This window comes from Serinus canaria, chromosome 10, assembly GCF_022539315.1.
Source record: "Serinus canaria isolate serCan28SL12 chromosome 10, serCan2020, whole genome shotgun sequence".
NCBI classification, from domain to species: domain Eukaryota; kingdom Metazoa; phylum Chordata; class Aves; order Passeriformes; family Fringillidae; genus Serinus; species Serinus canaria.
In genome coordinates, this window is record NC_066324.1 from 18,868,946 (window position 1) to 18,888,981 (window position 20,036).

General features: G+C 42.3%; 1 protein-coding gene across 1 annotated transcript; it reads left to right on the top strand.

Moving 5' to 3' along the window:
• The first annotated feature begins 1,285 nt into the window (after window positions 1-1,285).
• On the top strand, window positions 1,286-14,565 carry CRABP1 (cellular retinoic acid binding protein 1). The gene is made up of 4 exons (XM_030228393.2): window positions 1,286-1,433; window positions 1,907-2,085; window positions 4,771-4,884; window positions 14,238-14,565. Exons 1-4 carry the CDS (start codon window positions 1,364-1,366, stop codon window positions 14,286-14,288), a joined length of 414 nt encoding a protein of 137 aa, XP_030084253.2. The 5' UTR covers window positions 1,286-1,363; the 3' UTR covers window positions 14,289-14,565.
• Window positions 14,566-20,036: the final 5,471 nt, after the last annotated feature.

Below are 20,036 nucleotides of genomic sequence, written 5' to 3' on the forward strand. Positions count from 1 at the left end.
GGAAAGCAAGAAACAAAAATCAGTAGAAAAAGAGTGACAACAGACAAATACTGCTCTATCATTCTTACTCAGGTGAAGTTCTTCCTGGAATAAAAAATGAAAGCAAATTTCAGCATATAGAGAATCCTGCCTGACATACTAAAGTAACTCCCAGAACTATTAGTTTTCCAGGAGTAAACACATTTTATACATAACTCAAGTAACCTTCGTGTTCATTTTACAGACTCTAACAAGTGAAGAATGATTGTGAATGTACCATGAAGTTGGTTCAGCAAAGGTTTTCCTATAATTAAAATACATCTGGCTCTTCACAGGCCTCTGAATGTTTTGATTATTTCCTTATGCACAACAGCAGCAGAAAAACTCCATAACCCTAACCTGTCAAATTCTGTTCCATTTTATCATGTGGATAAATCAACTGCAATAACAAACTTTAATGTAGCATCTTTGACCTGAAACTAAGGGATTCAAAGCAAAGACAATGGAAATGGTCATGCAAAGTATGAGGGGCTCAGAACAATACTGGTGCTGATTTAAGTAAGTGCAAAACAGCTTGCTGTGTTTCCCCATAAAAGCTTGTGACCTCCACTGGCCCTGTTCTTCCTGGTGCCAGTTCTGCACCTACATCCTCCTGCTGCCAGCGGTGTCCCAAAGCCCTGGGAGTGCATGGCTATGGTGAGGAATGCTTTCGGTGCTGTGTATCCCTTTGTCCTTCACCCTTCTCAAAGGGGAGACTCGACTCAGGGCAGTGACAGCTTCCTTACAACAGTTCCCTGTCCTGGAAAGTGTTCTGCTCCTTGCCACCCCTTGGACCTGCTGGCTGTCCCAGTGAGCAGTGCTGGGGGAGGCTGGCAGCTGAGAGGCCCAGGCATGCAAGGGCTCGAATGAGGTGTGATGGGCTGCTGTGCCTCGGCCCTGCCGTGCTGGGGTCAGCCCAGCGTGAGCCTGGAGAGACTGGCGCCTGGTTGGATAGCCCTCTGCCTTCCCTGCCTGCCTCTGGGGCTTTTCATCAGGTCCTCACTGTCCACCTCGTCTGTCCGCCAAGGGTCAATCGGGCTCTCGTTCTTGGGCAGCCCCAGGAGGGGCAGCTGTGGAGCCTGCAAGGGCAGGATGGATGGATGGATGGATGGATGGATGGATGGATGGATGGATGGATGGATGGATGGATGGATGGCCATGACTGGGAGGGGGCCAGCTGTCTGGCGTTGTGATGCTGGCCCGAGGGAAGGGGTGGGGGGCCGGGTGGGTGTGCCCGGCTCTCCCTGCCGCTGCCGCCACGGTCCGCCCCACTCACAAGGTGCCTGAGCCGGAGAGCGAGCAGCAGCGCCGCGTCCCCGCCGCCCTCCGCAGCGCCCGACCCGCCATGGCCAACTTCGCCGGCACTTGGAAGATGAAGAGCAGCGAAAATTTCGACGAGCTGCTCAAGGCACTGGGTGAGTCGCGGGGGAGCCGGGCAGCGGGCTGTGTCCCGCGGGAGGGGACCCGGGGCGGCAGCTGCAGCCGCGCTCCGGTGCCCGGCATCTCCCGGGAGAGCTCCGTGCGTCCGTCGGCCGCGGGCAGGAGAGGCTCCCGCCGGTGCGGAGCATGGCTCGGAGCCCTACCCGGGGAGGGGCGGTCGGGGCACGGCACGGTCCCTGCCTCACCGACGAGTGCCGGCGGTCCTGCCCAAGGAGCCGGGCTGCCGCTGGCCCGGCGTTCTGCCGCAGGGATCTCTGCGAGAGCCCGCGTGTGCCGGCCGAGCGGAGCCTGCCCGAGCGCCGCCGCTCCCCAGCACCGCAGCTGTGCCGGGGGCTACGCGCGGTGCCCCGGCCTCTCGCCCCGCTCCCTGATCTGTGTGATGCTGGGCGAGGTCAGCCCGGGGCACGGCTGGCGACTTCAAGCTCTGCTTCCTCCCCACTTCGCCCAGGTGTCAATGCCATGCTCAGGAAAGTGGCGGTGGCAGCCGCCTCCAAACCCCACGTGGAAATCCGCCAGGACGGTGACCAGTTCTACATCAAAACTTCCACTACTGTCCGCACCACTGAGATCAACTTCAAAATCGGGGAGAGCTTTGAGGAGGAGACGGTGGATGGACGGAAGTGCAGGGTAGGAGGAGAGCTGGGGCATGTGCGTATGTGTGGGGGTTGTGTGTGTGTTACCAAGTTCTTTTCAGATGGGACAAACACATCCGCTCCTCGTGTCCCCAGGCAGTGGCATTGCTGCCCTCCACCCTCTTCTTGAAGCACTCTTGGGGGTTCTTGATGGTCACCACTTCCCTTGTCCCTCTTTTGGGATAAAACTGAAATCTCAAGGCAACAGGACATGAAAGGTCCAGAAAGCAGAGTTCAGGTATCTGGTTTCCAGCTTGGCAGGGTTTAGTTCTCTTTTTGCTTTCCTCTCCCCTGAAGACCTCAGCTGCAGGGAAAGCTCTCCCCAGCTCCTGTCCCTGACACAAACATGGGAAATGGTGGAGCAAGAGAGACCTCAAGAGTCAGGATTTAGTGCACAAATCTGACATAGCTTTTGTTTTAGATTGAATCAGATGAGTTCTCAAGCAGGACCACAGTCTGTTTGTTGGTTGGGGCTGAAATCCTCTTTCACACTCTTGCCAAGTGCATATGTCCAATTTACTGGTAGACAGCTCTTTAACAGTGTAAGACAAGCTTTCAGCAGGTGTTATACCAGCCTCAGTTACACCATCTCCTTGAGCAGAAGAGCATTAGAGGCATTCCCTGGAGTGTTTTGCCTTGATTCAGTGTGTGAGGCCCTGCTCCTCTAACTCTGTAACCACTTCTGTGGCCGTGGAGGGGGATTTGTCGGCAACATTTGACACCAGGTTCTTGCTGGTGTAGATATGTGGGATCTGAGATTTGGGGAGCTGGGCTGTGGTCATAGCTGCCTTTTGAAAACCATTATTGAGGGAATGGGTTATGCTTTCTTCAGACAGTTTACTCTCATAATTTTAAAGAAGTATGTATAAGTATATATAAAATTCTTATAAAAGAAGTACAAATAAAGATTATCAGAAAGTAGTCTCAAATGAGGATCCAGTTTTAAAGTATCCAGTGTTGCTGAAATAATCTGCTTTCCAAAATATGATCTCTCCTAATGCTTGGGTCAGCTTTTGAGGCCGTTTTTATCACTAAAAATTCAGAACTTACTGAATTGCACTGTCTTCAGTGCAATTGGTGTCAACATAAATTTATGAAACAAGAAGCAGATTCTGAGAATCAGTGAATATTTAGAACATCCACTTGCTCTCTAGGATGAGTTATCATATATTTAACAGTCTGTCCAGGAAATGTTGCAGGCTTTGTTAATTTATCTTGTTCCACAAAAGTGTCTTCATACATAATGCATATACAATAAATGTGACCCGCTTTTTGGAGAAGGATTTATTGCTGCAGATGGAAAAACAATAATTATGGCTGTAAGCTGTGAAAGTTGGAAAAACCTGAAAGAAATGAGTTTTGTAAAGAAGTAAATTTTTTCCATGTGTTGTGAAATTATTTATAGTCCACTCTGAGGAATAAGTTGTACTGCTCTGTGTATATAACCAAGATGTGGCCACAGACCAGAAACTGACAGATAATAAAATAATACTCCAGAATGTAGTTTGCAGTATCTGGCAAAACTGCTGACTGGTGATAGATTTTGATATACTTTATGGGGTGGAGGGTTTTGTATTGCCAGCTAACTTGATCCATTGTTTGTGCAGACAAAGAGGGCATCATATATGGTTGTACTTCGAGGCACAGCTTCTATAACTGCCATTTGAGATGGCTTGTTGGTTTATAAAATATATTGTTTTGAAAAATATTTTGAAACTAAACAGCTAATTTTTAATCAAAGTAAAGGGGTTTTGCCTTGGAAAGTCTGGGAAGTGTTAAGTTGAATTTAGGCATACATATGTACACACACACATGTATATGTGCATGTATATAGTCACAGACTAATAAATGTCTCCCCTACACTATAATGTGTAGTTATAAAGTGATAACTTGAACATTCATTACAGGGCATCCTTCTGCACAGCTGTTTTTTACACTGTGGGGTAATAGTTCAGTGCTCAAGAGAAAAGCAACAGAGTCAGGGCTTGCCTGTTTGGGAAAGTTTAACAAAATCGTGTCGTTTCGGGGACTTTTATTTTTCAGTGCTTTCATAGTCTTTATTCAAATGCTTTGAAAAATGCCCAAGGGTATCTCAATCTTCAGACTCACAACCTTAAAAAAAGTAATGTCACAAACACTTGAATTCTGACATTTTTTAAATTTAGCTGTGATTTATTCTAGTTTGTTAGCTCCATATGTTTAATACACAGTTAACTTGGCCCAGTGCCATAAAGCAGGAAAGATTGTAAGTGACAAATACTGCATTATTTACGACTACAACTTGATATATACAATTGTTTATGCTTTTACTCTTAGGGGACTCTGTAGTGATAAATAACATGTCAGATCAAATCATTTTTACAAAGATGCTTGGGAATGTCGATGCTACATTAGCATGTTCCTAAATTACACTTTCCAACATCAAGCATTTGATGGAAACTGAGTGTCTTCACACTGAAAAGACACATTTGCAATTACTTTGTTACTTTCCAAAAAGCCCCATCACACCTAAATTTTAATTTCACCACTTTCCACTCATTACTTTTTTCCTCTGCCTTTGACTATCTATGTGTTGCTCCTTTAGTGGAGCAATTATTCTCACTACTGCTCATTGTTGTCTTTGTCTCATGCTGCTGGGGAATATAATTAATGTATTTCCTAATGGTTTTCTTGCCTGCAGAGTTTGGCCACTTGGGAGAATGAAAACAAGATCTACTGCAAACAAACTCTTATTGAGGGAGATGGTCCCAAAACATACTGGACTAGAGAATTAGCTAATGATGAGCTGATTTTGGTAAGAACCTTGAACTCCCTCAATGTATATACCATATTATCGGGGTTTTTTTATTACTACATAGTAAGAGTTATTATTTTTCCTTACTCAAATCCATCTGGAAGACTACCATTGTTATAATCCTCTACCTTACGATTAATACATTGGGTTTTTTCCCTTTCTTTTTTATTTTTTTAAAAGCAAATGGATATATATGCATGTTCTGACTGGCACTTGATTGTTTAAACTTTCACCATACTAGTACTGGTAGAATAATCACAAGCTGGCCACTTCTGCTCTGTAAATGCACAACATCATCAAAGAATTTGCTTGATTTATTGCAGATTTTCTCTGGTGAAAGTGAGATCAAGGCATTTGACCTCATTTCTGGAGAATCTTCTTTTTAGGCATGAGCATAATACTTATTCTTATCCAAGGTCACATGGCATATAGCAGGAAAGATATGTATGTTGTTATTATGCTCTAATCCCTCCTGTTTATGAAAAATACGTAATTTCCTCCCATATCTCTGCCACCTTCCCCACTTCCCTAATCACCTCCGAGTCAGATTGAGAATTGCCTTCATGAGTTTCTTAGAAATACAGATATTTGCACGTTTGCTGTCAGCCCCTATGCCCCCAATGGTGTGTGAGCTTCCATGTGGCAGCAGGGTGGGCATCCTGAGCAGCACCTCTGCAGCCACCCAGCCGTGCCCACCCTCAGTCACACAGGGCTGGTTTATTCAGATTGTGCTCGCTTCCCTTAGAGCTCTCTTTGCTTCACCTTTCCTCAGCAGTCACTCCAGATTAATTTACCAGTATCTGCATCTGAGTAAAGACACAGCAGCACAGTTCAGCTCGAGTTCAGAATCATTTTATTGCACATGTTCTAACTAGTGAATTCTGGATAAAGAGTTGATTAGACTGTTATGCCTCATCAGTTTAGACAGGGAAGACAGGCTCCTGGAGTGGTGGGCAAGAAAACATCAAAGCAGGGAGGTTTTATTTCTATCACAGTAACTAAATCTCTGCACTTTAAAAAACAGCCTCCCGAGTGTTTCTCTAAAGCAGATGGAGTTCTGTTTTTAAGATTGTATCTGAAACAAAAACAGGACCTAAACCTAACCTAACCAAGCATAAACAAAAGCTTCTAAGGTGTTAATATTATTCCAGACATCTTGGAACTGTTCACCCACATGAGGATATGTGGTGTTAGTGAACTCACACTGGTTTCTAATGAATGAATACTCCAATGCTGCATAATTTCTTTTGACTCAACCACTGGAATGCTTTGTATTATCACAAAATTTTAAGGGGCAAAGTACTTTGATCTCTTCTTTGCATCTTTAGATGAGATGCAGTGGACAAAATATATTCTCTAACTAAAAGTTATTGCTATAACTTTTCCAGCTTTCTAACAATACATTTCTGTAGTTTATTATTTAAGCAACAAGCTGAAGAGGCAGCTGTTAAATAAAGTGCACTGCTCTGAGCAAAGCAAGAAAGCCACTCATAATACAATTGCCTCCTGCTAGCAGCAATGTGAACTTACCCTGCTGGGCAGGAACAATGAACCTGGATAAGAAACTAGAGGGATTCAAAGATTTAAAGCCATCTAACCTTTTTTCTTGTTTAATACAGTCTGTTGAATTTTTGTGAATTAATTATTTTTCCAGTTAGGATATAAATTAGAACAACTTGCTTCTTATTAAAATATGTCCTTTTATAGGAACTCAGAACTTTCAATAAGTTGGTTTCTTGGTTAATTTCCTTGTCGTTAGAATATACATATTTCTTTTAATCTGTGTATATGTAGATTCAACTTCCAGTCATTGTATATTGTGTATAAAAGAACCTAAATAATATGCCTAGAATTTGTTATTGCAAATACTTCTCTTAACACCACAAATCAAGCCACCTCTTAGAAGAACCTTCTGGTTGTGAAGCTAAACCACTGAAAGACCTCCAGTCTTTCAATGTAAAGAAAGCTTTCACTGAATCATTATTTGAGTGCTTTTTAACCCTGTCCAATTTACAAATTTCCCTCCTAAACTAAGAAAACCCAAATGGCACCTGCTGTTTTGCTAGCAATCTAGCACCTGATGTTACAGTGATTTCCTCTCCCTGCTCCTATCTAAAATGATCCTGATTAATTTGCAAAGGCTTTGTTAACTCTTTTCTGGTTTCCATTTCCCCAGACTGATCCCCTTCCCACCTCAGGCAAGCTGGAATTTCATTCATTGGTTGCAATGTGTGATTTTACTGTGGCAGAAATGAAAATTTGATATTTGTTTCCAAGTGATCCAGATCATTCTCTCTTCACTTTTACTATTCAATATGATATACAGTTTCATTCTCCCACCTCTTTGAGCATAGTGACCTCTTTTGCTTTAAAAAGTATTTTGACAATAATTCATCCTCAGGACAAGCATTTTCAAGCCCTCATGGCATTGATGGGTCTGAATGTACAGATCTTTTAAATACGTGGGTTGACGTTCAAGATCTGACAGCCAAAAGCTCAGCAGTGAAGTGTTTCTGGGAGTGATGGTAGTGTGAGACCTCTGGTCCTTTGCAGAAGATGAAATGGCTCTTCTGGGAAAAAAAAGAAGCAAAACAAAAAAAAAAAAAAAGCTGAAAATTAACCCTTCTGGGAGGTAACAAAAGGTTCTACTGGTTGGAGAGTGACAGAAGAGAAGAAGCTACATTTTCTTGTCTGTGGTTCCTCATTTTAAACCCCCAGAACATTCCTTCAGAGAATTGGGCTTTAGAAGCTAAACTATTTGAAGGCTGAGGTGTGTTCAGCACCTGTAAAAGGGAACAAGAGCCCTTAGTGAGAAGACTCTATTGATCTCTTGCCCATCCACTGTGTTTGGGTTTTTCATCACTCCAGTGAACAAAGATTTGACATTACATTATTTTATTTTATGCTTGGTGAATTCCCTTGGATCTGAGTCTGCAAACCCCCACTTATATCTTACTTCTTCAAAACCAAGATCACAATGAGAAGAATAGATCTCTGTATTCTTCTTCTTTTAAAGCCCTTCATCAGTCATCAACCACTTTAAAATGTTTGTGTGTTACAGATTAAACTTAGATGGATTTCTTCCTTCTCCCACCCTCAGAGCTTTCTTCGGGATCTTTAGTACCTGAAATTAATTCTCATTGACTTTTGCTGTCCATATTGCTTCAAATATTTAACAGTTCCCATCTTCACGCTTCTCAAATCTCCCTGCTTACCTAAGAAATGTTTGTTTGCTCTCTCTGATGTGCTTCAGTAAGACTGCTTCTGTTTCTCTACCCAAAAAATTTGTTCAAGAAGCCTTGAGACTCCTTATTCGCTACTAGATGCAGTTGCAGAAGAAATCAAGAAAAGTCCTACCCAGTTTGAAAGAAGTTGTAAGAAAGAATGTAAACTGTGTTAGACTGAGGCATGAATTGAAGAAAGGCTTGGGATAACAGGCAGGGGGGAAGAAATTAGTTTTACTGTGTTAGTACTGGCTCCATAAATGTTGGATCTTTGCCGCATAATTTTGATCTAAAATACTGCATTGCTTAGGGAATCCATTTGATTATGGTATTTTCCTAGTGTAAGGATATATTTTCTCTCCAACACAGCATTATTAAATAAAATGCATTTATTAGCCCATATAATTAAAAAAAAAATTAGTGTTTAATTGCCTTGACACCACAGAGCTAAAATAGAAACCATATTACTCTATAATTATCAATCTTTCTTGCATCCTGGTGGAAGAATTCCTTTTGTTCTTCAAAGATATTTCCTTGGAGTAAAATGATGGTCTTGCAAGTCACATCATGTCCTTTGATACACAGATGCTGAGAACATACTATTTAGTTAGAAAAGGTTTTCTTTACCTTCAGTTGCCTTCAGTTCTTCTTAGCTCCCTGCAGCATGGACAATAAAATTGCTCTTATTAGTAGATAAATAATATTTGGCTCGAACAATGACACATGTAGGACTGAAGTCCTGTTAGAAAAAGAATTCTTTCAGCCAAGGAAGGGGAGGATCAAGTTCTGCGTTATAAAAAGATGGTCTGAAAACTAGAACATTGATCTAAAACTAGAACATTGATCTAAAACTAGAACATTGCAACACCTTTTATCAGAGCTGTTTATTCTAATCTCATCTGATGCACTTGCTGGGATTTCAGTGCTGCATTTTTAGAATTACTGAACAATGTAGATAAAAATCACATGGAATGTGCAAGCAAGGGAGGGTGGAAAGGGTAGCTCCCCACCAAAGTCCACATTTATTTGTCTGCATCTTTATATTGTACTGTACTTTGGGATTGTACTGCATACATGGAGTCAGGATATCTGTATTTACAACTCTACCTTCATAAACTGTACTTGGATTAGCATTTCAGCAATCAAGATCAAAATATAATACAAAAAATATATATTTCTTTTATTTGTTTGAAAATGATGACCTGGAATTAAGTGCCTTTTCTTCCCTCTATTATACTCACAATGTTTTTGTTGTTGCCGTGTGTTTTCGTCAGGGACATTAATGAGCTATCAGTCACTTATGTAAGTCAGCAGAACAAAAGATCTGCTCTTTGCAAAGCTGAAGGATACTGCTTACAAATATTGGCTATTCAAATGAGATACATTTATATTCAAACCTTAGGTGCATTTTTGCTTTCGCAGCTGCTCATGCCTCTATCGATTTAAGTTTAATTTGTAACACACAAATGTTTTAAAGTGGATGGTTCCTGAAGAGGGGCTTTAAAAACAGCCTCTGAGCACATTTTACACAGTTCACCTATCACACAGGGGTTCTCAGAATCAATTGTAGCAAGGGTCAAAGATCAGAACATTGGTGAAGGTTCAAGCATGGTTTTTATTCTACACTCCCTACTCAGAAAAATCATGTCATCGTTGATTAAAACTAGTGAGCTGTGGAGCCTAGACGAGCAAGCAAACATTTTTAAAATTATTTTGCTGACTTCTGAAATTAAGTATAGTATGTGAGAAGGGTCAGTGCAGATTTGGAAAGAGATTTTGCAGCAGAATGCTGAAATGTGTGATGTGCCTAAGCCTTGTATCAAACAGTGTCAAACTACCCAAGTGTTTAACTTTTCTATAAGTTTTGGAGAGTAATCTTATATAAAATCAATTATCAAAAGAAGGGTCTGGTCATATCAAGCTCAGAATGAGGGGGGTGCTGCAGTTCCCATTAGAGCAGCCTTGACAGAAGTTCAGAAACCTGTAATAATGCAGTCATGTGTGTTGCATGGGCCTAATGCTTTCATTTACTTTGCCATGAGCAGATTTACAAGGGGCCTTAGGGATCTATAGCCCCTGCTCATTACGACAGCCTTGTCTGGATCACATCCCAAACAAAAAAAGAAGCCAAAGCCCTTTGCATTTTGGCTGTCCCCCATCCTGAATGCAGCCTTTTGTAATATCACTTGTAGCTTAGATGTCTTCTGTGCACTGGCTTTCAGCTATAACTGGGAGATACCATTGCCTCAGATCTCTGTCACGCTGTGCTCCGTAACTTTGAAGAAAGTGTAGTGCAGTGTTCAAACACAAATACTGACATGTAGGCCCCTTGAGAAATTACCTAATTTTGAATGGTGCTACCAATTGATATCTTGAGGAACACGAGGTTTTGAATTGGGTGATTTGCTATTAATAGACGAGTTTGAAAGTGGGGGCTGCACATTCAGTGACTATGGCCTTGTAAGGATCAACCTCTTTCTTAAAATTTTGTGGGAGTCAGGAGGAGAATGGAAATAGGCAACCTGCCTTTGTTGTGAAGATTTATATCTTTATTTTAGATAACATGGAAGTGTGCACATGGACAAAGTCTTTTCTGAGGATTCATTTAAGTAATACATTCTTTTCTCCATCAGTTTGCTGATGGATTCTGTCTTCCTTTTGTGAGTTGCCTCTGCATTTTGATCAGTCATGAGCAGATAAAGGGATTTTTGCATACACTGGCAGTAGTGATCTTTCCCAGGTGATTGTTTCAATGACACTCTTCCTTATACTGTGTGCTCCGCTTGCCACAAAGCCTCCTCAGCAAATATTTATAAAGAAGGCCTTCAAAAAGGAGATTTGATCCTACAGAAATATATTACTACCCTGTAATTCTCTTTTAATCTCTCATGATGTCAGTGGTCATCAGATTTTGAGTGAACTGAGAGAGGTCAATTTATTGGATTATCCCCTGTGCAGGGCTTTGTTTGCAGTGTGCTTTTGGCCTCTTAGCTACAGATAATGACAAGCTAAGTGAAGAAAACAATTCTGTAATTTGCAGTCGTTGTACATTTAGAATCCTGTTTTAGATTTAGATGGAAGCCTTGCCTTGGAGCTTTGTATGAGATAAGTGGGACCTTTCCAAGCCAATGAGAAGGTGGTGTTTGAATATCCTGCATCTTCCTGTTACATCAGAATTACAATTTGGTAGCATTGAACTTGTTTCAGTTGCTCTGATGAAACTTCACCACCAAACAGCCAGGATTGCTCATTCTCTTTTCATTTGGAAGTTCTACTGCTTTGGGTCATGGAAATCTTTAAAATCTGCCTTTTGGGACAGGAACTATCACCTCTTTTGAGTCTAGAATTAAAACCATAGACACTAAACTGATTTATCCTACCATTGAATACAAGGATTTAAATGTGAAGAATAGAGGAATAGCACCCTCTGGATTTGGATCCTCCCCTGACCTTGGGCCCATCTGTACATTAGAGATTTCTGTGAATTACCACAAGAAAAAGAATACAACAAATTTGAACATATTCCTCCTTGCTTTTTTTAGTAATGCTGAGTGGAGTTTTATGAATAAATGATAGTGAGTCATGATAAGATAGGAAAACACCTTTTGTGTAAGTTCACATTGAAACCTGTACATGACTGTGGTAATAAAGCCCTTTATGTGCTTCAATTATGTTGTTAATCATCTGGATGTGTATAAGGTATGAAATCCAAGTGCTAAAAAATGCAGTTTATTCCTGAAACAGGTCAGAGTCCACATAACCTAAGCTGGGTCTTAAAGGAAAAGATGTCTTGGTTGTTTGAGAAGTGCACAGTGGTTACATGTTGTAATTGTGCTTTGCATGATTTCTATCTCTTTGCAGATTTAAAGACATTATTATGTTAAATTATAGTGGTTTTCCAGACTCTGAGAACTGTGTGTTGTGGAGTCCTTGCGTGTAGCAACTGATTTTTTAAAATTTGGATTCCCTGAAAATGTCTATATGTTCTGCACTTCATTTTTGTCCAGAGTAATTTGAATGTAGTCCTATGCCTGAAATTTTCAGAAGTCCAGAAGTCTAGCTGGAGCTGGGTGCTGGAAGTACAAAGTGAGGATCCTGTGTCCTGTGTCACAAACGTGCTGAGCTGTGACTCTGAGTGCACAGCAGCCTGTGCTGCTGCTCACCCATACTACTGAGCTTTCCCAGAAAGTCTTACGTCTTTTTTCTTCCTCCTCAAATTTTAATCTTTATTTCCACTCTCCCTCTTGTAAATCTTCCAAGAAAGCTGCCAGGCAGACTACACTGATGTCTTAGGAGCAAGCTCTGCCCAGGAGCACAAGCTTAGAACTGGGCACTGCAATTTCAGAAGCTCAGATCTACAGTGGCTCCCTTGCAGTATGAATCACACCTATTTCCATCTACTCTTCCCTGCAGTGTTCCTTCTCAAAAGAACTGCTGAGCTGTTCTGGGAATAACTGCTGTTGCTTAGCTTTAGGGGAAGGAGTTTCTCTCTTAACTTGCCTGGAAGAACATAAATTTGTCAGGCAGGTTACATGAGTTTTGGCACAAGGCTGCTGCAGCCTTTTGCATTAAATGGACTGATGTGACATTCATTCCCACCTCACGATGTGGCTGCTTGGCTGTGCAGCCCAGCTCTCAGACTGGAGCTGTGCCAGCTCTGGGAGAACTCTACACAGGAATTGTTTTACTACTGTTCATGATTTGTGTTGAAGTAGCAGCAGGGGACCCAAGCCTCCCTGTGCTTAGCAGTGCCTGAGTGTGGAAGACAATCACTGTTGCAGAGATCTTACAGTCTCCACAGAAAACCTTGAGCCCTGGATGGTCTTGACTCTTACTTCCTCTCTCTGGCAAAACTCCTGTTGAGATAATTTTGTCTTTGTGGATCATTTGGAAATGTTGCTGGAAGCCATAATAAAGGGTATTTGCAGCTGGTGCTGTGAACATTAGAGAACTAGCCACATCTTTTAATGGTCATTTTCAGATGTATGAATGTAAAATCAAAAAATATATATTAAGCACTGATATGATATTGATATGCATAAAAACAGAGTCTGAATCTCCAAAATACTAACAGACTCGTGTCCCAAAAAAAGTGAACAAAGTGTAAGCCAGAGTCAGTTTTAAAGCTAAGTTTTTTCAAATTATTGGCCAAAACAGGTGTAGAAAGCATTAAGACAAATAGCCCAGCTGAATTTTCATAATGTACTGGGGTAGTTCTTAATGCATGCTTTTCACTTAGACCTTGGCAGTGACCACAGCCAGACATCCCAACTCAGACCTTGCTAGTGTTGAGCTCAAAACCTTCTGTCTGCATAGCTGAATGTGAAGAAGTTTTTGGCAGTCTCTATTTTCTCACTCTTGCCCCTATTGTTTGCTTCACGCTTCATTGCTCAAGTTTTAGCCTACCAGACCTGAAATTACATACAAACACTTTGGGATTCAGGTGGCTTTCTCAGACAGCCCCACAATCTCTGTCCTGCCTACATGTTCTGCCAATCTGTAGGGCATTCCAGATCCTCCTCACAGCTAACAAACTGCCTGGGTAAGGGCACAGAGATCTGAAGGAAGGTTGTCATTGACACTGCCCACACTCCAGCCTGGAAGAGAGGCTTTGGTATCCCAGGAGGGGCTGTCAGCTGCTTGCACAGCAGCACTATGTTTACAGGTGTACATCCTCCTGGTCTTCATCCTTCCTCCACTGACTTCACTTGCCTGCTTGGATTTATATCTGCAAATATCAAAGAATACCTTTGGAACATGCCATCTGAATTCCACCCTCAGCATTTCTAGTTCAAAGTGCTGCAACTGTTTCTAAATATAACAACAGTACATTCCAAATTCACTTTATTTTCTCATGTTTATTTATCAATTCATGCCAAGAAACTACAGAAAAAGAGAATTTATGCATCATTTATCATTCTGACAAAATCCACCCTGCCTTGAAAAACAGGTCATTTGCATTGCATTCCTCTTTCAAAGTTATTTCTTTCTTTACTCTCATCTGTCAAAAGACATAAGAAAAAGTATTTCTGCTGTAGAACTAGTTACTTTAGTAAAAATAACACTTTGAAATGGTGTTAAATGCTTGCTGGTTCTATCTCTTTTGATTGATTTTTATTTCTTTTCCAGACTTTTGGTGCTGATGATGTTGTGTGCACAAGAATTTATGTAAGAGAATAAAAGCATCAATGTCCTTGTCAGCTGGAATGAAGTGGAGAGCTGTGAAGCCCCCAGTACAAGGAGTGTCTGTGTGTGCTGTTCCTGCCTCAGTGTTGTACGTGACCGTGTGTGCTAGATCTGAACCCAGACCCTCTGTTAAGTGTATTTTGCTTTCAGTTTTCATTTCAGACACTATTCCTCTCCACTTTTATGCCACCGATTTTCATGTCTGCTTTGTATTTTGTAGTTGTCACTTGCTATGGTTTCCTCGGTTATTAAACGTATTGGGCATAACTCACAGCTGTTTGGGGGTGTTTTTAATTGAAAACCCAGCAGTGCTTTGGTTAGGACTGGAACACTTTTTACCCTCTGCTGAAGTCAGTGTGGAGTTTCCCTGCTGTTGGCAGGTCCTGTGCTGTCAGGGAATTCCTCCTAGGGCAACACAAAGGGAGGGAGAGCAAGTGGAGGGCAAGGCCTTTCAAAGAGCTGCAGGCTGCCCTCTTGAACCCAGAGCTCTGCTACTTTCCTTCTTTCTGTCCTCTCTCCTTCTTCCTCCTCTCTCTCTCTTGTCCTTTCTTCCTCCCTATTCAGGAATAATTCGTGTATGCTGTGATTGCTGGGACTGGGGTTTAGCTGAACCAGACAAGACAAGGTGAGATCTTTTCCCTTTCCTGCTACAGGACAAATAACATTGTGATCATGACTAATACTCATTGTCATCACACCCAAGCACATCAGGCCTGATCAGAGAGCCAGAAGAATCTGACAGATTTGTTTTGGCCATGAAAAACGAAACCTATGGAATGCTGCTTTTCTCCTACCTTCTCACCTGTGACAAAGAGAATTTCCAATGGCTTCACTCCCCCTTCCATGTTACAACTCTCGCTTCTGGTGATTCAACCTTTAATTCTCTGAGCAGCTAAGTGTTTCACAAACCAGGGCCATAGTTCAAGAATTAAAAACCCACCACATTTAATGTATTTATTCTGGCTCAGAGTTCTAGCCGCAGCACTATCAAGTATTAGATTCAAGCTGAGCAGACATTCCACTAATGAACCAGAGAGTCTTCAGTTCTTCAGCCTTGGAAATGTCTGGAGATTGAGACTAGGAGCACTACTTATTTCACTGCAATATCCAGTATTATCTGGCCAGCTTTTATCTTTGCAAGAGTAGTTTTTCTGCTCCACGTCACACAGTAATAAAAGATTTTTAAGAGGTTCAATGTTAGCAGAATATATGCCCTGTTCACTGGATTCTGCTCACTACTCACAACAGGAAAATAGGACCAAAACTGACACATCTTGGGATATTCATGAAAGATTACTCTGTCTCTTCATCCCTCACATAGCTCTGCAGAGAAAGCCCCTCTGACAGGATTGCCGAACTGCCATGAAGAAATCAGCCAGCTGTTCTGTTTATTGCAGTGTGGCCTACAGAAGCACAAGAGGAGAGAAACATACAGTGTTTTCTGTCTCCTCTGCTCTGACAGGGCATGCTTGCTTTCTCTGCCATCAGCACCGAAGATAACACATTGCAGCTGAAAGGAGCAATCTGAAAGGAGGGTTCTTTTCTTCCACACTCTAACCTTAAGCCAAACCCTGTTTCTGAGACCTTGGCTCTATTGGTATCAATTAAATAGAGTGCATGCTGGCCAACACTGAGGCAGGGGCTGAAATTAGTTCATTGAGGTTTGGAAGAAGATAGAAAATAAAGATAGATCCCTGTCTTCCTCCCTCCTGGCTTTGTTGTTACGCTACCCCCCTGTAAGAACAAAACAAAGAGGGAGGAAGACAGGGATCTATCTTTATATTCTATCATCTTTTAAGATTCAAATTAAAATAGTTGGGTGTTTTGTTATAAACAAGTTCCACTTCAGGAGTATCTGGATCTGCTTGTGCAATCAGCTGTGCCAAAGGGACTCCACAAAAATTGCCAGGCTTTGAGCTCAAAGCTGCTCAGGGGTGCAGACAAAACTGTCTTGCCACATCAAGGCTGAGCAGTCAATAACACTGTGTTGCAGCACATGTTGGCACAAGTCATATCCCAGAGCACCAGGATCCCACCAAGACCACAAAGGCTTTGCCTTCACCTCCAAGAAGTTGTGTGGTGGATGTAGAGGATGGTACAGGCTGAAGAGGCAAGTAGTAGAGACAAAGCCAGTGAGCAGCAGGGCTCTTTTGCCATTCCAAGAAAAAATGCTACTCTTAGCAATTACCTTTTCCACCTGTGTCTAAAACAGCCCTAATGCACAGTTTGTGAGGGTTCCGCAAGGTACTGGCATGGCCCTCAAAATGTCTAAAGCCAGTGAGTGCATTCAATAGAAGCAGTGACTTCTGTGTTTCATTTCTAGGAAGGCTCAAGCTGAGCTGTTGTGCTGCTCAAGCAAATGTCCTTCAGAAAACTTTCCCATCAACTGGAAAATCCCAAGTCAGGTTTCCATCCAGTTGGCAACTACTATCCAAGGAGTAAAGCATGGGCTATGTAATGAGCTTGTAGGAGTTATGATTAAAAACAGGCTCTGGAGACGTGAGCAACGCTGAATAACTGGGAACTTTCTTCTTACAGGCTTGAAGCTGCTCTCCTAAGCTCCATTTGCAGTCTGGCATGACAGAAGTTCCTTTCTTTAATAATTTCAGTGTGGAAGCTTTACCACTTGATTGACTTTTGTGAAGTTATAATAAACTTACTGGTGCATGGGTAAATTCCTATGAACAGAGACTAGAACTGGTCCAGGGTGTTAGTTTTATGGCTCATTGTTGTAAGTGCAAAGGCCAAATTGCATTTTGTGAGTCGTCTTGGATTTAAAAGCCTTCAAATCTAGGCAGTAAAGGATTTGGAGTGAATTTATTGGCCAGAAGCCTTGCAGTTGTCTCCTGCTTTTTTTTTTTTTTTTTTTTTCATTGCTGGGATTAAGCTCCTTTGGGAACATGGATGTTGAATGATGCCATGGCAGCCAACAGAGACAGTGTTATCCAATTTTTGTGGAAAAAGTAGTGAATCCACATGCACACACACACCTCACAGATGAGGTAATGGAAGCAGAGCAGAGTTACTGTACTGTGTCGCATTCACAAAAATTAAGTCTCATGATGCCTGAGTGTTGAATGGTTGCTTAGCAGAACGGGGTCCTGAACGCTTCAGGCGGCTGCTCCCTGCACACAGGAGGGAGGGACTTTAATAGGCAAAGGAGCCTCTAAAGCCAAAGGACAATGGAGCACCTAAGGGTTACATAAGTGGTTTGTTGATTAGTTGGTAGCACGTGGATGTCTGAAAGAGGCCCCCAGGGATTTCACAGATATTGTCTTCCAGATTCAAGTCAAAGAGACACTGTCTGTGGCTCTAGGGAATCAGCCAGGGACAGAGCCTGGCTCACAGTTACGTGTGTCAGTGGGCAAGCAGGAGCTTCCCCTCATGCTTCTGTGTTCTAAGCAACACTTTTGTCACTTGGGCTGGAAACCCTCTGTGGTTCTAAGCATTGACTGGTGACAAACATGGCCCACCTCCATCTGGATGGCTGCTGATTGCATAAGCACCAACCCCCCATCTGCTGTCTTGCACATCCCTGTGCCCTACAAGCCAAACTCCTGAGCTCTGCAGGATGATGCTGATGGCCAAAGGACTTCTGACTGTAGAAATGAATGCAGGCGGGAACTTTCCTTGTGAGGGCATTACACACTGCTGTTTATGCTTGAGAGCATTTCCCCTCTCAACGGCAGCAGAATTCAGCCAGCTAAGAAGGTAAAAAGTCTTCCTCCTTGAAGTTTAAAGGCTTTGTCTTGCCATTGTCTGAACAGTCCTTGAATGGATACAGTACAAGTGAGTATTCAGTATTATGCCTAAAAATAACTTTCTACAGCTGTTTTAGATATCCCCTGTATCCAAGACATCTGCACAAAGCAGGATCTTCAGGGGAGCTGTGCCTTTTTTTGGAAGGACAGCAAGAGACCAGGGACAAAGCCTGAGGGAATCACAACTGGGGTGGCTGTGACTGGGCAAGTGACTGCCAGCCTCTGTGCCTGCAGGCTTGGACTGAGCACTGCCCAGGCCATGCTGATAAGCAACTGCTACAGTGAGACAAAGAAAGGGTTCCAGGGGATCTGCAGCAACGTGGCACATGGGGAACATTTCACAACAACAATTCTTGCCCACATGAGTGGAACATTAGCATCCAGTGGCCACATTCTCTGCCCTAAGGCAAGAAGAGTTCATTTTAGGATTTTCCTTTGATTTTCTATATTTTATTCTTAAGTTGCTTTCATAAAACATTTATTGTTTTTCTTCAGGAAAAATAAACATCCTAACCAGTAAACAGATCAGACAGTAAAGTTGGAATCAAAATAATCCACAGTGGGAAACTCAAAATACGAAAAAAATTCTCAGCAGAAATGTGACACTGCATTGAATAGTTCAGTTCACAGATATCTGTCTCACCAGCTCTTTTTGTGTGGACCAGGCTGTCCCACTGTGTGCTGTATGCTCTGAAGACCTAGTGCTGCTTTAGCTCAAGCTTTAGCTAGCTTCAGCTTTAGTTGATTGCCTCTTGCACACTGAGTGCAAAGAGAACATTTCTGCTAACAGGAAGCCCCAAATCCCACATGGCTAAAGAATCCAGAGTCTTTGAATATTTTTTTAATAGATGCTCTCTGAGCACTGCCATGTCAGCAGTGGGACAACCTGATGCTCTGCCAACATGATCTGTGGCAGGCACACAGTTCTTTGCCCATGTTCTCAGAATAAAGAGGGACAAGGCAGCTAAACTCTTTTACAATCTTGAGTAAGATTTGCCATTAGAATTTGCTGTATGGTCACACACTGCAGCCAGAAAAGAAGGTGGTGAGGCTAGAAATGGTTTCTGCAGCAGACAATACCACAGTCTTCTGCCAGATACTGCTCTCTCCTGCAAAAACCAGTGGGTCGAGAGGAGAGGCAGTTCAGTTGCTCAAGCAGAAAGGATGTGACAGCCTAGGTAACTGTCTGAACTACAGATTTCTTAAAAGCCCTGCAGATAAGTATCTCGATGTTAATTTTCACAGGATGTTCATGTGGAGCTGGGGGACTGATTTCATCATAAGTCTGATGAGTTCACAGAAAGTTTTCAAGGTGCCGAAGCTTTTGTGTCTAAGTGGCTGCTGGTCCTGGGAGATGAAGGTGAAATTGGAGTTGTAATGTTCTTACAGAACTGCAGATAGGAATAGCTATAGTGGGTCAGTGTAAAGGTCCTCTCTTCTCCAGAATTCAGTGCCTAAGACCATTCCCTGAGTCTTCTGCGAGCCTACATATCAAAGTTACTCAGAAAGATCTTTTGAGCACTAACATATAGTCCATGTCAGTGCTGAGATTCTGCTGCTTCTAACATGTTGATGATTGCTTAAGCTATTGCTTTCCATTTCTCTTGCTGTAGCTGGGACATTTTTAAAATGTTCCATATGTGAAGTTTGTGTAGAACTGACACTATGCCATAGTGATGCATAGTGAATCTGGAACACCTAAATAATGATATTAATTTGCGTGATCCTCCATAGGGTGTGCCAGGACATCAGCAATGACTGCAGTGAGAAAGCCTGTCTCTGAAGTAAGCACCTAATAACTCTTGTTGTAGGAGTTTTTAACACTGAGCTTAGGCATGTGGCAAGGCTAGAGACTGGGAACATATTGCAGTTATTATGGAGCTTGAAGTCCAAGTTCCTTTAAGACACGTCACTAGTAATGTGTTTTAATCAGAAGTATTTTAGTGACGTAAATTGGAAGCATCTGGACCTGACTGGTATC

Excerpts from the sequence above, each read along its gene's own strand:
- CRABP1 (XM_030228393.2), top strand. The coding sequence starts at position 1,364 with ATGGCCAACTTCGCCGGCACTTGGAAGATGAAGAGCAGCGAAAATTTC. Across the intron at positions 1,434-1,906 it reads CGAGCTGCTCAAGGCACTGG|GTGTCAATGCCATGCTCAGG; the intron begins GTGAGTCGCGGG and ends CACTTCGCCCAG. Across the intron at positions 2,086-4,770 it reads TGGATGGACGGAAGTGCAGG|AGTTTGGCCACTTGGGAGAA; the intron begins GTAGGAGGAGAG and ends TCTTGCCTGCAG.